The 13,652-nt window shown below is 52.3% G+C and overlaps 1 protein-coding gene across 4 annotated transcripts in view; it reads left to right on the forward strand.

Moving 5' to 3' along the window:
- The window catches only part of PLB1 (phospholipase B1), a 143,429-nt gene that overhangs the window by 101,290 nt on the left and 28,487 nt on the right, over nucleotides 1-13,652 (forward strand). For 3 of the 4 annotated variants that reach the window (XM_086700269.1, XM_086700271.1, XM_086700272.1), the window contains 10 exons: nucleotides 3,668-3,711; nucleotides 4,357-4,465; nucleotides 5,920-5,971; nucleotides 6,360-6,440; nucleotides 6,958-7,023; nucleotides 7,846-7,946; nucleotides 8,985-9,066; nucleotides 9,731-9,835; nucleotides 10,948-11,043; nucleotides 11,571-11,642. In XM_086700269.1, coding sequence (XP_086556395.1) covers nucleotides 3,668-3,711; nucleotides 4,357-4,465; nucleotides 5,920-5,971; nucleotides 6,360-6,440; nucleotides 6,958-7,023; nucleotides 7,846-7,946; nucleotides 8,985-9,066; nucleotides 9,731-9,835; nucleotides 10,948-11,043; nucleotides 11,571-11,642 — 808 coding nt within the window. The remainder of the gene's footprint in view (nucleotides 1-3,667; nucleotides 3,712-4,356; nucleotides 4,466-5,919; nucleotides 5,972-6,359; nucleotides 6,441-6,957; nucleotides 7,024-7,845; nucleotides 7,947-8,984; nucleotides 9,067-9,730; nucleotides 9,836-10,947; nucleotides 11,044-11,570; nucleotides 11,643-13,652) is intronic. The other variant, XM_086700270.1, reaches the window with a different exon arrangement.

The raw sequence follows: 13,652 nt of genomic DNA on the forward strand, positions 1-13,652 counted from the left end.
GGACCCCCAGGTTGCCCCAGCCCCTCAGCGGGGTAGAGGGGCTCCAACTCTGAACCAAACCAAGCCTCGCCGTCTGACCACCGTGCCCCAAATGTTACTGAGTCTGTGTGAGAAAGGAAAGCCAGAGCGGAAGAAAGCAAGCAGGGCTTATGACATACAGTCGGGAGACAGCGTGAGGGACAGCTGCACTCAGTCTTAGCTGGAGAAGGGTCACAGCGTGGGGAACAGAAAATAAGGTAGACAAACCGGTCAATGGGGGGTTGGAGCCACACCTGGTGGGGCAGTCTGGGGAAGCCGGGTGGTGTGCCCCCCCCCCCCCCCCCCCCCCCCCCCCCCCCCCGCCCACCACTGACAGTCCAACTGGACAGATTCCTGGGCTTTGGATACAAACAGGCAATCTTCTGCTAGATGTTTCTCTGTAGCAAGGGGAAAAGTCAGCCATTGCTTTATTTCTCCCTGCAGGGGAGGCCAGGTGTGGCTTAATGTTTCAATTTTCTGTATTCAAGTGGCTCTTGTGCCTTTAAACCCTTTATTCTAAATGTTTCAAATACCCGGGCCACCATCCACAAGTGTTACTGATGAAAACTCTGGGTCAGAGCCTGAGATAGTTTGACACTTTGGTAATATATACAGTGTTTCCCAAAGAGTGTTCCATGGAACACTAGCCTCCTACATTTTCCTGACAAGGGCAAAGTTCTTTGTATTGGGCAGGGAACATTACCTACCCTATCCTTCCTCTGGAGAACTCACATGTATATTAGCATATTAAAGGCTCTGAGAGCTCTGCAATGAAGACATTTGTTTAAATTGTATCTGTTTAATCCAGTGTTTCTCTTCATCCCAGAAACCTTTCTTTATTCACAGTACCGATTAGCGTGCGCGCGTGCCGTGTGTGTGTGTGTGTGTGTGTGTGTGTGTGTGTGTGTGTGTGCATGCATGCCCCCTCCCCCACCCCAGGAAATGTCCATGTAGTAGACTGACCTGAGAAAAGCAATTTACTGAAGCCATTAAAGCTTCCGGATTGGAAGCAATAGGCAATGAATGATTCCAGGTGAATTAAGGCTCTAATTTTAGCCTCTGCCTCCAAGGAGACAGCAAGTGGAGAGAGGGGGCCGCGTACATTTGGAGAGGGACCATGACCCAGAATTCTTGGGAGATGGGTTGCTGTGAGCAGGACATGCAGGAGGAGGCTTAGCTGTGACTATTTCCAAGGCCTCTTGATCTGTGAGAACCATACAGCAGTGACAGGTGCCAGCTTTAGCTAGCTTAACTATGTGGCAGGCCCAGAGGTCTTTCGAGCATTGCTCTTTCTTAAGTTGAAATAAGTTTGCTTCTTCAGGGCCACCTGAGTGGCTCAGTCAGTTGAGCTTCTTAATCTTAACTCTTGATCTTGGCTCAGGTCTTGATCTCAGGGTTGTGAGTTCAAGCCCTGTGCTGGGCTCCATGCTGGGCATGAAGCCTACGTACAAAAAAAATAAAATAAAATAAAGAAGTTTGCTTATTTGGCATCAGAAGACCAAAATAAAATTTACTCACCAAAAAACAACAAAAAAACAAAAAGCTTTTTCTTTTCATTATTAATTAGGAGTTCAATCTTACTGAAACTCCTTCCACAAATGTCATTGAGCATCTACTCTGTAATTCTCTGTGCACTGTGGGTGATGACAGATGAACAAAACCCAGCCTTTGAACTCATGGTTTAATATAAATTACATTAATTGGAAGGATCTCCTATGAAGGAGCTCTTTCATACAGGTCTATTTTCTTTCATGTGTCACATAGTTCTGATCAATGAGGGCTTAAATATTTTTGTTCCTCTATACTTATCTGTGTGATTCTCTTTTCTCCTGGAAGTGTTCACCCAGAGATTTCTGTAGCCTCTTGGTGTTGATTAGCTATGGCATTTGTTTTAGAACAAAGATACTTTTAGACAAGAAATTACAATAAAAAGTACCTGCTGTCTGTGTTTAGGTATATCTCTAGGCTTGTGTTTATACAGTTATTTATTTTTTTATTTTTTAATGTTTATTTTTGAGAGAGAGAGAGAGAGAGAGTGTGTGTGTGTGTATCCGAAGCAGTCTCCATGCTCTGAGCTGTCAGCACAGAGCCAGATGAGGGGCCCAAACTCACAAACGGCAAGATCATGACCTGAGCCGAAGTCAGGCACCTAACTGACTGAGCCACCCAGGCGCTCCTATATGTTTATGGAAGAAGAAAAGGAGGCAGAATTAGAACACAGTGATTGGAGGAGGTACATGGATTTCTAATTCCCTCTCAAATGTAAAGTATTTTGACTAAGTGCTTTTAGTCCAAAGAAAGAAGGATCAGGAAGCAGCTAAAGCAGTTGACTTCATGCAGAGTTGGAAAAGAATTAGAAGCTCAAACAAATGTCCGATCACTGGCCAAGCTAGGTTCAGACATGGGTGAGAGTCAGGAGAGAGATACCTGGGTAAGGTAGAAGGGCAGGGCTCACGGGGCTTCTTCCTCTCTACCACCTGCGGCTGCTGAGCCTCTCACTTGACCACCCTCGCAGGAAATAGTCTTCTTCATTCCAAGCATTTCCTTGGGTGAAGAACCACCGTGACTTTGATTCATGGCCTGTCCTTTGGAAGTCTATACTGGTGGGCTGGTTGCTGATGCTGTGTTCTCAAAATCTATTGGGCTAGAATAATACGCTGGCATTGAGCAGGGGAGGGGAAAAAAAGAAGAAGAAGAAAACACAGTAAATACAGTACATCTGAACATTGGACTTTGTTAAAATAGAAATACTTGTCTCCCGGCCTCCCACATGTATTCAATTTAAATGCATGAAAGGAAATGCAATTTTGAGTGTGTCTTGAGGTTAGATTGAGCACCATGGAACTAGATTCAAGTAGATGAAATCAGATTGGATTTTGGAAGCCGATGAGAGGCCATCGCCCGAACCTCCCGAACCTCCCAGTGAAATTTACCTCACCACTGGGCAGGGAAGACCTAATGCGTTTTCCAAAGGTCTACAGCTCAAGCTGGTTTTTGGGTTTTTGGTTTTGTTTTTAATTTTTGTTAATGTTTGTTTATTTTTGAGACTGAGCGGGGGGAGGGGCAGAGAGAGAGAGGGGGAGGGGCAGAGAGAGAGAGAGGGAGACACAGAACCTCAAGCAGGCTCCAATCTCGGAGCTGTCAGCATAGAGCCCAACACAGGGCTTGAACTCACGGACCGTGAGCTGAAGTCGGACACTTAACCGCCTGAGCCACCCAGACGCCCTCGAGCTGGGATTTAGTGACCTTTCAAAAGTTAATTCACCCCTGTGCACCTCAGCTTCCTCCTCTGTAAAATGGGGAGAGTCACATCTATAGCATAAGTTTGCTGGGAGGCAGTAGGTAACTAGTGTAGAGAATCTAGTTCATGCTGGGCTGGGCACATAGCATATACTCAGCTAAGCACGTTCCTTCCTAAATTGGTGCAAAAACAGAAAGAGTTCTTTCTTGCCTTTAAATCCTAGATTTGAGGGGAAGCAACCCACTGGGGAAATTCAAATTTTCTCAGACTTTCTCCACATGAGGAGGTTGCTAGGCCTGGCACATCTTGCAGATGCTGATGGCGTGGGCGCTAAGAAAGGTGGGGTGCTCTTTCATAAAGTCTAAGTATTGATTCAGTCTCTCTCCCTGGTTCGCTCACTCCCTACAGTTCGGGAGGGGATGGCTCCCTTGAGACCGTGACCACCTTACCAAGTAAGTACCCACCAGGGGCTCGAGTCTGTTCACTGGCTCCCCCTGACCCCTGGGCTTCCTGAGTGCCCCTCAGCTAAGAAAGAGGATGTAACATCATCTTCGCGGGCTGCCACCGAATGGGAGGAGAGGCCTGAGGACAGGTAGTTGAGGGGGTGGAATAAGCCCTGTTTGGAGCCCTGATGCCTGGGTTCAAGCCCTGGCTCTTCTCTGTGCTCGCCCAGGGCAAAGTGGCCTAGGCCAAGTCACCAAACCTTCTGAGGCTCAGGCTTTTTCAACTTGTCCAGAGGGAACAGAGACAATCCAATGAGGTAGTGAGTAGTCCCTGCACCGCGAACTGTGAAAGGGAGAAAAAGAAAGGGAGGAGGGAGGGAGAGAGGGCAGAAGCAAGAAAGGGAGACAGAGAAGGAAAGAAAAGAAAGGAAACAGAAAGAGAAAAGAAAACCTGAGAGGCTCTTGCTGTTTTGGTCTACCAGGTCATTTCCACTCAGCCCCAGTCCCTGCCAGGCACACCCTCTGCCTCCCTGCCTCCCCTCACTGCCTGGAGATGGTCCCGAAGCCCACTCTGGGGAGCCTGGACCAGACAGCGTGGACTTTCTGGCCTTCCTCTTAAAGTCTCCATGTCCCGTTCACCCCCTTCTCTCCCAGATATCCTTCGGAAGTTTAACAGAAATCTCAGAGGCTACGCGGTGGGCACGGGTGACGCCAATGGCACAAATGCCTTCCTTAATCAGGCTGTTCCTGGAGCAAAGGCTGGGTATGGCGTTCGGGGAGGAGGGCCTGCGGGGTAGAAAGTGGGAGGCACATGGTCGCTCGCCTTTGAGACTGTAATGCTGGCCTCCACGTGCAAAGGGGACACTCATCCGTTTGCAGCGATGATTTGAGAGGCCTTCAGCCACTCTCTTCCCTGGCTGCCCCTGTGACGAAGGCCACAGCGGGGAGGCTCGAGAGGCTGAAGCTGGGACAGGAGCCACGTCCCTGGAGGCTGAACTCCTGACCTTGCTTCATGGGGTGACGTGTTCTAATCGTGCAACGAACCGACTAACCTTATCCCGGTTTTAAAACTCACTGTGACACAACGGTGCCAGCGAGCTTCACTCTCCCCAAAGCCTCACAAGTGGCAGTTCCCCGAAAGCATCAAGGAGTGCCAGCAAATGAACAGACAAGCCAGAATCTCCAGCCTTGGAGGCTTCTGGGGCCACATGTCATGGCCTATCCCTAGTCCTGCTATGGAGCTAATAGGAAATGCAATTGAGAAGCCAGAGGCAGCTAAAGTGGAATGCTCAGCACCCCCCCTCCCCCAGGATGATCTCAGGAGGCCCCTCACCCTGCTCCTGGTGGCCCCAGCTGCCCGGGTTTCCTTGCTCCTGACCCAGCCATCTGAGCCTCCATCACACTGTCACCTTCCTGCTCAGGCCCACGCCCTTCTAGCTGATGGGCACATCCTTCCAACCTGCTCACTCAGCCGGGGAAGACCTTTCTGGGCGGCAGAAACATCTGGGGACAGAGGGACCCACCAGCAGGTCCCAGGGGATCATCATGCTGTGGCTCCATGTCACCCACACCTATAACAGGGGCCTGAACCAGTGGGGCGCTTGGGGTGCTTGAGATCTAGTCTTTCCATGAATTATCTATCAACCCAGGCACGTGCGCAGTATATGTTTATTCCCCACCCCATTCTAAAAGAAGCATCTTACTAAGTTTACCAAAAACATACGAACAAGTAACATATACATTAGAAAAATCACAGCCACTGGTGGTGGGAAGATGGGGAAGAAGCAGCTGTGTCAATCTGAGCCTTTTTACAGTTATCATGCCTGAGCATCAAACTCTCAGCTTCCTAGCAGCCAGAGTAAAAAGAGAAAGCATGTTAAAACGTTTATAGATCTGGTTTCAGGATCTATACTGGTCCTTCACAGGAGAGATCAATGGAATCCCAGAAGAGTCCTAAAAAGGAGACCACGAGTAACAAAGACAGTTGACAATACCCTTGACTACAGCTTTAGGACAAACATACAAGTGGCTTTTCAAAGGGTTATTTGTTGTAATAAGTCTTCAGAACAGGCAAGTAGCTCCTTGTCCTTGAGCCTCAGGATCTCTGGCAGTTCATGCAATGGGGATAATGCCATGGAAACCTCCAGTTCAGGCCCTTTAGGAGGAAAAAAATCCAGGCACTGTTCCTCAGTAGGACTGATTTCCTCTCCTTCTCAGGGAACTTATGAGCCAAGTCCAGACTCTGGTGCAGAGGATGAAAGATGACCATGTGAGTCGGATTTATGGTTATTTTTAAGCACTAATTTTCTAACCCACTAAAGTCCCCAAATGGAGTGGTCTGCCGTGAAAACAGTGAGCCCTGTCACTAAAGGCATTTAAACAGTGGTAGGACAGCCCATATCCAAGGCCCTGGAGGAGATTACACCCATGGTGGTGGGGGTGGGGTGTCATCACTGATCACAATGATCTTGAAAGTCCCTCCTGATGCTAAGGTTCTGTGGTCTATAAATCAGCCTCTAAAATTCTTTCAGCTCCGAGATTCTGATTCTATTATTTTGAGTGGGCAAGGAAGTCTTAGAAGGTTGACTGGATTCCCTAGAGCTGTGGCATTATTTGTGTGTTTGTTGGAAATCATCAAGCATTTTCCTCCTGTATAGAGAGTGAATTTCCGCAAGGACTGGAAGATTATCACGGTGCTGATTGGAGGCAGCGATTTATGTGACTACTGCACGGATTCGGTAATGGGGGCAGCCGGGCCTACTCATTGCTCCTGACATTGACCAGTAGGCTTGGGGGTCCTCTTTGAGAACAGGCCCTGGAACCAAGGCTGGGACTGTCCAGCTATGCCTGTGTGTGTGTGCGTGCGTGCACGCACACACACACACACACTCACACTCCTCTTACCCCGTGACCCTCAGATTTCTGGCTCCACCTCCACGTCCCAGGTGGTAGATGTGGTGCTTCTACTCTCCTCTTACAATTCCAGAAAATCCAGAAAGCGTGGAAAGTGTGTAGACCCCCACAGTGGGAGGGAGGACCTGTACATTCACCTCCTAAACTAAAGCTTGTCTTCGGGCTGGCCCATCTTTGGTGACAGCAAGGAATCAACTGTTCCGATTCTGACGCGATGAGCTGGTCACAACCAGGGGCTAGAGGGAGAAGAAGTCCTTTGCGTGGAGCCAGAGGGGGGCCTTCAACTGGCCCCCTACCCTCTCCCCTGAACCAGCCCCTCACCTCCCTCCTCTCTCTTCCCAGAATCTGTATTCTGCAGCCAAGTTTTTTGACCATCTCCGCAATGTCTTGGACATCCTGCATAGAGAGGTGGGTAGGGGTTCCCGCAAGGGGTTCTTGAGCTAGACACAGCTCAAGGATGTGGGGGGTAAAGGTGGATGGAGACAAGAAGGTGAGATGCCCCCTCCCCTGAAGGAGACAGCCAGGGGCGTGGTCTCCTCCCCTTTCTAGAGTTCGGGCCCTACCCCAAGGAAGCCTATTCCATTTGGAATCAACACAGAAGGATCTCAGGCTTGAAGAAAAGTAGGCAGCTGGTGTGCTAATCATCCCCTACCACCACCTGGGACATTGCCTAGGGGCAGCAGCATGATGGCTCCCAGGCTGGGCCCTGCACTCTGAGCCGTAGGCTGTATCTGGAGCAAGCCCCTCTCTGGTCCTGCTCCCAGGAGCTCATTCCCTTTCTACCCCCCTGACATGGGGAAGCCGCTCCAGCAGCCCAGTGGGGGGCACTCCAACCACCACCTGCTTCTCTGGGCGGCTGAGTCTTCATGCCTGCTCAGCAGAGTGGGTCCAGGTTGGGCTAGAGGGAAATGGCAAATGGGGCACCTATCCCAGCACATTTGAAGCTTGCTGACTGATGGCTGAATAGAGCTGAACCATCAGGAGTTGGACTCCGGTCTGCCATATTGTCCCACGCCAGGAGGCGCCACTCATGCTGTAGCTCATGTGGGCACCGTAGCCTGCAGGGACCTAGGCGGTCATCTGTGTAGACGCCTTCCCAAGACTCCACTCAGGGACAACTGAGCTGGAGTTCTGTAGGGACCCCAGAGCTAGTCCCACTTCTCAGGACCCTAAGGCAGTTTGAGGGAGAAGCCCCCAGAGTCCCTCTCTCACCTGCAACCTTTCCCTTAGGTGCCCAGAGCCCTGGTCAACCTGGTGGACTTCATGAACCCCAGCGTCATGCGACAGGTGTTCCTGGGCAATCCAGACAAGTGCCCTGTGCAGCAGGCCAGGTAGGCAGGTGCTGGCTGCCCCAGAAAGAGAAGCACTGACCCCCTGGTCTGGCTCATACAGTGGTGACTCCTCAGGGTCTTTGTGACTTGGTTTGTCTATGTGTCCAAGTCTGTAAAGGGGGTCTTAGGTCAGGAGCGCCCCCTTCTGAGAGGTTGGTGACGTGGCCCCCCTTACTGAACCTCTGTGACATGGGAGCCACAAAGGAGAAGGTCAGGGCTGGGACAAAGGCTGGTGTTTGAGAAACAGTGTAGCCCAGCCTGTGAAAAGGGGAACCGTGTAGGGATGTATACGTACGTGGTGAAGTTGGAACAGAAAGTGAGGAAATGATCCACAGAATTCGGTTACCTTTCCGGGGAAGGAGCCAATTGGGGAACTTCAGAATGGGTGTGTTTTGTTTCTGACGCAGGGTGAGAGGTGCACAGGTACACGTTTCGTTCATCTTCATACCTTATATGTACATTTATTTATTTAACCAATAGTTTCACAGAACCAACTGTGTGCCTGGCACTGTTCTGAGTACTTTAGAGATAATATCTGCTTTAACATTAAGTGCATTTCGTGAGCGTGAAATAATTCATGATGAAATTCATTCAGACTCATTATGAATTCACAGTTCACGGTGAAGGGGGACACAGTGAGACACTAGTGTGAACTAAGGAGGTATCTGAGGGCGTGAGCATCAGAGGCCCCCAAACATAGGTTCCCATACCAAGGATGCATTTTAATTTTATTCTTAAGAATTCAACACTGAATTTTCATTGCCTAAATTCATTTGTTCGGCATAACTTGCCACAGGCCCTGTGCCGACAGTCAGATACTGGTTCTCTATGAGTATGAGAGGGTGTTCACTCACGTGCCCTTGGGACTTTGTCCAGTCCCTGTGTCAGGCCGGGAACCTACCCCTGAGAACAGGCATCAGAGCCGAGGGGCACATGTGCTCCTAAGGTGGGGGGGGGGGGGGGGCGGCTCAAGCGAACAGAACCAGTTCTGACCAGAGCTTCAGCTCCGGGTCCCCCTGCCTCCCCCTCTTTGTGCAGCATTTTGTGTAACTGCGTTCTGACCCCTCGGGAGAGCTCCCAAGAGCTGGCCAGGCTAGAGGCCATCACCCAAGCCTACCAGGTGAGACCAAGAAAGGCACCATCCGGGGTGCCCTCCCCCTACTCAGTCAACACACCAGTGCTTGGGGAAGGGAAGAGCTATTCGAGGTTTGAGGACATCACCATCTGGGCCCCTTCCTCTGTCCCACCTCGCTGAAGTGTCTCAAGCACCTCGGTTAGAGTCATCCCAAAGGGATCCAGGTGACAACGCCCTTGTGGCCCAGCTGCCCTCGGTGGCTTAACCCCGTGCTCGGCCTGAAGAGGTCAGTAGTTCTAGGTGCTCCATGAGTGGGCCTTTTCCTCCCCTGCACCCTGGAGGCCCAGCTGCCCCCGTCCCTCCCCCGTTCTTTCCCCCTCCTCACCAGGCAGACCACAAACAGGGGGGTTAGAGACCCTGAGCCTGTGGCCTTCTGGAGACCCTGCTCAGGTTTTTATTCCTTGTGGGACTTCCTGTCTGGCTCTTCAGATTTTGCAATTCCCTTAAAAGAAAGGTGAACCAACCGGTTTCCAATTCTCTGGAAAGAGATTTGCAGTCACACGTGTTTGTGCTCTTGAGGGAAGGGCTGAGTCACCCCCTCATGCGGGGAGATGGGGGCAGGGATGCTGCCCACCACTCCCTTGCTTCCCCCACCGGGCTTTCGGGCCTCCCAGGGCCTGTGTTGAAAGCACCCCGCGTGTACCCACAGAGCAGCATGCGTGAACTGGTGGAGTCAGGCCGCTATGACACAAGGGAGGACTTTTCCGTGGTACTGCAGCCTTTCTTCCGCAACATCCGGCTCCCCGTCCTGGCGGTACGCTCCCTGTTCTCCCCGTTGGGGCTCCTGGGAGGAGGAAGAAGAAATTCAAGGCAGAGTTGCCAAGGGCTTTCAGGAGAGTGTGAATACAACGGGGAAGAGGCAGGCAACTCTCCGGGTGCTGGTCTGGCTGTACAGCCTCCTTGGGCACCTGAGCTGTGTTCCTAGAGGCAGCCGGATGTGGGATGTTTTCATTACTACTGATAGTGACCTCCATTTTGTTAAGCACCTGCTATGTGCCGGGCCCTGGGTCTGCCGTAGTAAAATCTTCACAACTACCTTTGAGAGGAGTGTCTTCATCCCCACATAACAGGCTCAGAGGGGTGAAGTATCCTTCCTACAATCACATAGGGAAAGAGGGACGGAGAGGCAAGATTTGAACATATCCAACTTCAGATTATACACTTTATGCCACACATGGACCACCGAAGTGATAAAGGAGGGTTCTGGGTAATGGGTCCCCCTACCCCCCGGCCATGCTCTCCACCTGACACACTGAGCCAAAGAGCTCTGTGTGTGCACTGGGGTGGGGACTTGGTTCTCTCCTCCTGGGCCTCCATCCACAGGGTCTCGCCTAGTTGGAGGGGAGCTGGAAGAGGCCTTGAGCGCCCCTGATCAATCACCTCAAGAGAGATGAGGGTGTTGGTTGCCCTGGTGTCAGCTTTGCCCAGGCCTGCCCCAAAGCTCTGCCCCACTCTCCCCACCAAGACCACTGGAACCAGCTGACCAAGGCCTGGGAAGGAGCTTTTCCTAGCTGGCTTGCCAAGACTTCCTCAGGGACTAGGATCTCATTCCCTCAACCATGGCATGGGCTAGGGCATTGCACAACTGTGCCTAAAAATAAATATAACGGTTTTTAAAAACATTAAATAAGTGGCATTGTGGGGCCAGAAAGGAGAATGGGGGGTTGGGGTCACCCAAGGCTATTGATCTGTGGGATTGCTCTTAGCTCCCTGTTGAGGTGAGCAGACCTTGTAGAACGCCTCTTGGGAGCTTCCCTAGAGGGAGGGGGGCACCGAGTGGCCAACCCCAGGGGTCAGGCCGATCAGCTGCGGCCCCCTCTTTACCCTCCATACCAAAAGGGTCTTAAATCCATTTTTCTCTTTCAGGATGGGCACCTGGATATATCCTTCTTCGCCCCAGACTGTATCCACCCAAGTCAGAAATTCCACTCCCAGCTCTCCAGAGCCCTTTGGGCCAATATGGTAACATAAGTGGGGTATCCCTGGGGCTCTGGGGCTCTAGTCTAGCAAAGCACCAGCACCTATAGAATGTTCCTGGCCTCCCTTTGCAAGTAAGGTGTAAAGGAGCAGTGGCTGGCCCAACTGTAGAAGTCTATAGAACCGAAAATACGGAGTCCTTAGGATTCTCGGATCAACTTCACTCTCTCCTTTGTGCTTTGAGCTGTGAGGAGGGACTCTCTTCGGAATGCCAGGCAGACCCCTCACATTCATTCAATATGTTCTACGTGCCAGCAGCTAGGCGAGGCGGTGTAAACCATGTTATCTCAGCCTCTCGCCAGGCCTGCCAGCCAACTCTCAGGAGTTTCTGAGGAAGCCGAGTCCTGGAGACGCGGAGACACTTGCCCAGTGTCCCCCAGCAGAGCCAGGAGAGGAGGCCAAACCCCCTGACCTCAAGCTGTGAGCTGTCCCCGCTGCCAGGTGCTGCCAGGGAATGTTCGCTTCAGCGGCAGCAAATTAGTGCATCTGATCTCTCTTTTCTTCCCCAATAGCTTGAGCCACTAGGAAGGAAAACAGATACCCTGGACCTGATGGCAAATATATCCCTCTCCTGCCCTCCTCAGGTAATCGGGGAGGACCTGCCTTGCCCCTCTCCAGACACCAGAGCTCAGACCTTGCCCTCCCCTGGTCCTGGCCCAGATGGACTTTAGAAGGTGAACAGGAGGACTTTAGAAGGAAGGAAGTGGCTGGGAACTGAAAGCAGAGGAGAGAGCGCAGAAGCCCTTCTTTGACAAGATGAGAGAAGCAGGTGGTGGGGGTGGGAAGCCCAGGCCAAGCAGAGGCAGAGGATCCGGACGAGAGCTGTGGGTTCATGGGAAGGTGGGGGTGGGGGCAAGAAGCCAGAAGTGTGGCAAGAAGGCTCATTTTAGCAACAGCGCTTGGGGCCGCTGGGAAAGTCTGACTGCGGGTCAGGAGCCTTCGTGAGAAGCCAGGCGGCTCTGAAGTTGTGGTTAGTGGTCTTAGAGCCAGGAGTGGGAGCTCCCAGCAGGGCCAGGGGTCAAATAGGAGAGCTGGCAAAGGGCACCAGGGAGCTGGTGGAGGAGGGGCCACTGGGGCAGGACTAGCTCAGGGCTCCTTTTAAGGAGGAAAATGTTAAGTGGTTGTTAAACTTGATTTCAGGCCTAGGGTGGGGGCAGGTTCCCACTGCCTTCAGCTCCCTTTCCTAGGCCCTGTCTTAACAGCTTTTTAACCAAATAAGGCGGAAGCCAGAGGGCCCTCAGGCGAGAGGTGGTTAAAGCAGAGGGCCTGACCCAGCCTGACCCTTTCCCTGCTGGGTCTGGCGGCCTCACCCTCTCCTGCCCTGAGGGCTGAGCAGGAAATTGACTAGCAGCTCCCCCATGTGTCTACCAGGGCTCCAGGGAGCTTGGGCACCCTAGCTCACACCCTTGCTCCCTACCTGCTGCCTCCCCCAGCCCAGCCTCGTGCACCATCAGGAGGGCAAGGGTGGTGGGAAGGAGGCATAGAGAATGAAGGCAGTGAGGGCAAAGGGCTGGGTTGCTGGGTCTAGTGCTTGGAGCAAAGGAATAGGCAAACGATGTAACACGGATGCCTCCTGCCCGGTCCTCAGATCTGCTGAAGGGCTGGGGCGAGGTCCCAGAGGGAGCCCTACTGTGTCAGGTGTAGACTGTTTAATTGCTAGGTCCTGAGCCTGTCCAGGAGTTTCCAGGGGAGGGGTCAGGCAACCTACATAATGGGGGCATTTGGGGACTCAGAGCAGTGGCTGTGAACCATACCAGAGGTATTTCAGTGTTTTGACAACCCGGATGGCCATCCTGAACATCAGCCATGGAAAATCCTCTCCGATCTGTCAATTGCCTTTCCGTTAAATAGTAAATGTAAGAACTCCTTCCAGGGACTGGTCATTCACTCTTCCTCCCCATAAACATTTATGAAGTACCAGGTCGGAGCCCAGGTGCCGGGTCAGGGAGAGCTCTGTCACCATGGGCCTCAAGGGGACCTGTGCCACTCTCTGCCCCAAACCAGGCAAAGAGCCACAAAAAGGTGCCGCTTCAACCGGCACATCGGGCCACAGTGGGCTCTGCTCCAGCTTCTGGACTGAGCCTGACTGAGCCATTGGTAAGCAGAGGAGAGCAAAGCCAGCCTCTTAGAACTACAGAAGCCCAGCCTGGGAGAAGCGGTTGCCAGGCAACCCCAGAGCCCGTTCCGAAAGGATCCATCTGTTGGCCAGCCCCGCTTCCCCACACCAGGCAACGCAGCACCCTGCGTCCCCCTGGCCCATCTGCTCCCTCCCGTGTGCCTCCGAGCTATATAAAAGTCCACCAACATCTCAGTGCGAGCCGACAGGGGCCAGGCAGCACATATTTTAGACCTAGCTGTGTCTAAACATAGAGGCAACAGGCAGGACCCAGCGGGGAGAAGGGGGCCGGGATGGATGGGAGCACTGGAGAGCTTTCTCAGCCTCCTCCCTGCTCCTCCCCCTGCCCTAGGCAACTGTGAGGTATTCTGCCAGGCGGGTCGGGCACTTAACAGCACTCCATGGATTTCTGTCAGACTTTCAGGTTGGACACATGATCTTCCAGCCAGCTTTTGATTAGCCGCTCTGTGGACTGCGA

Source organism: Puma concolor, chromosome A3 (genome assembly GCF_028749965.1).
Source record: "Puma concolor isolate L17-30 chromosome A3, mPumCon1.1.hap2, whole genome shotgun sequence".
NCBI lineage: Eukaryota > Metazoa > Chordata > Mammalia > Carnivora > Felidae > Puma > Puma concolor.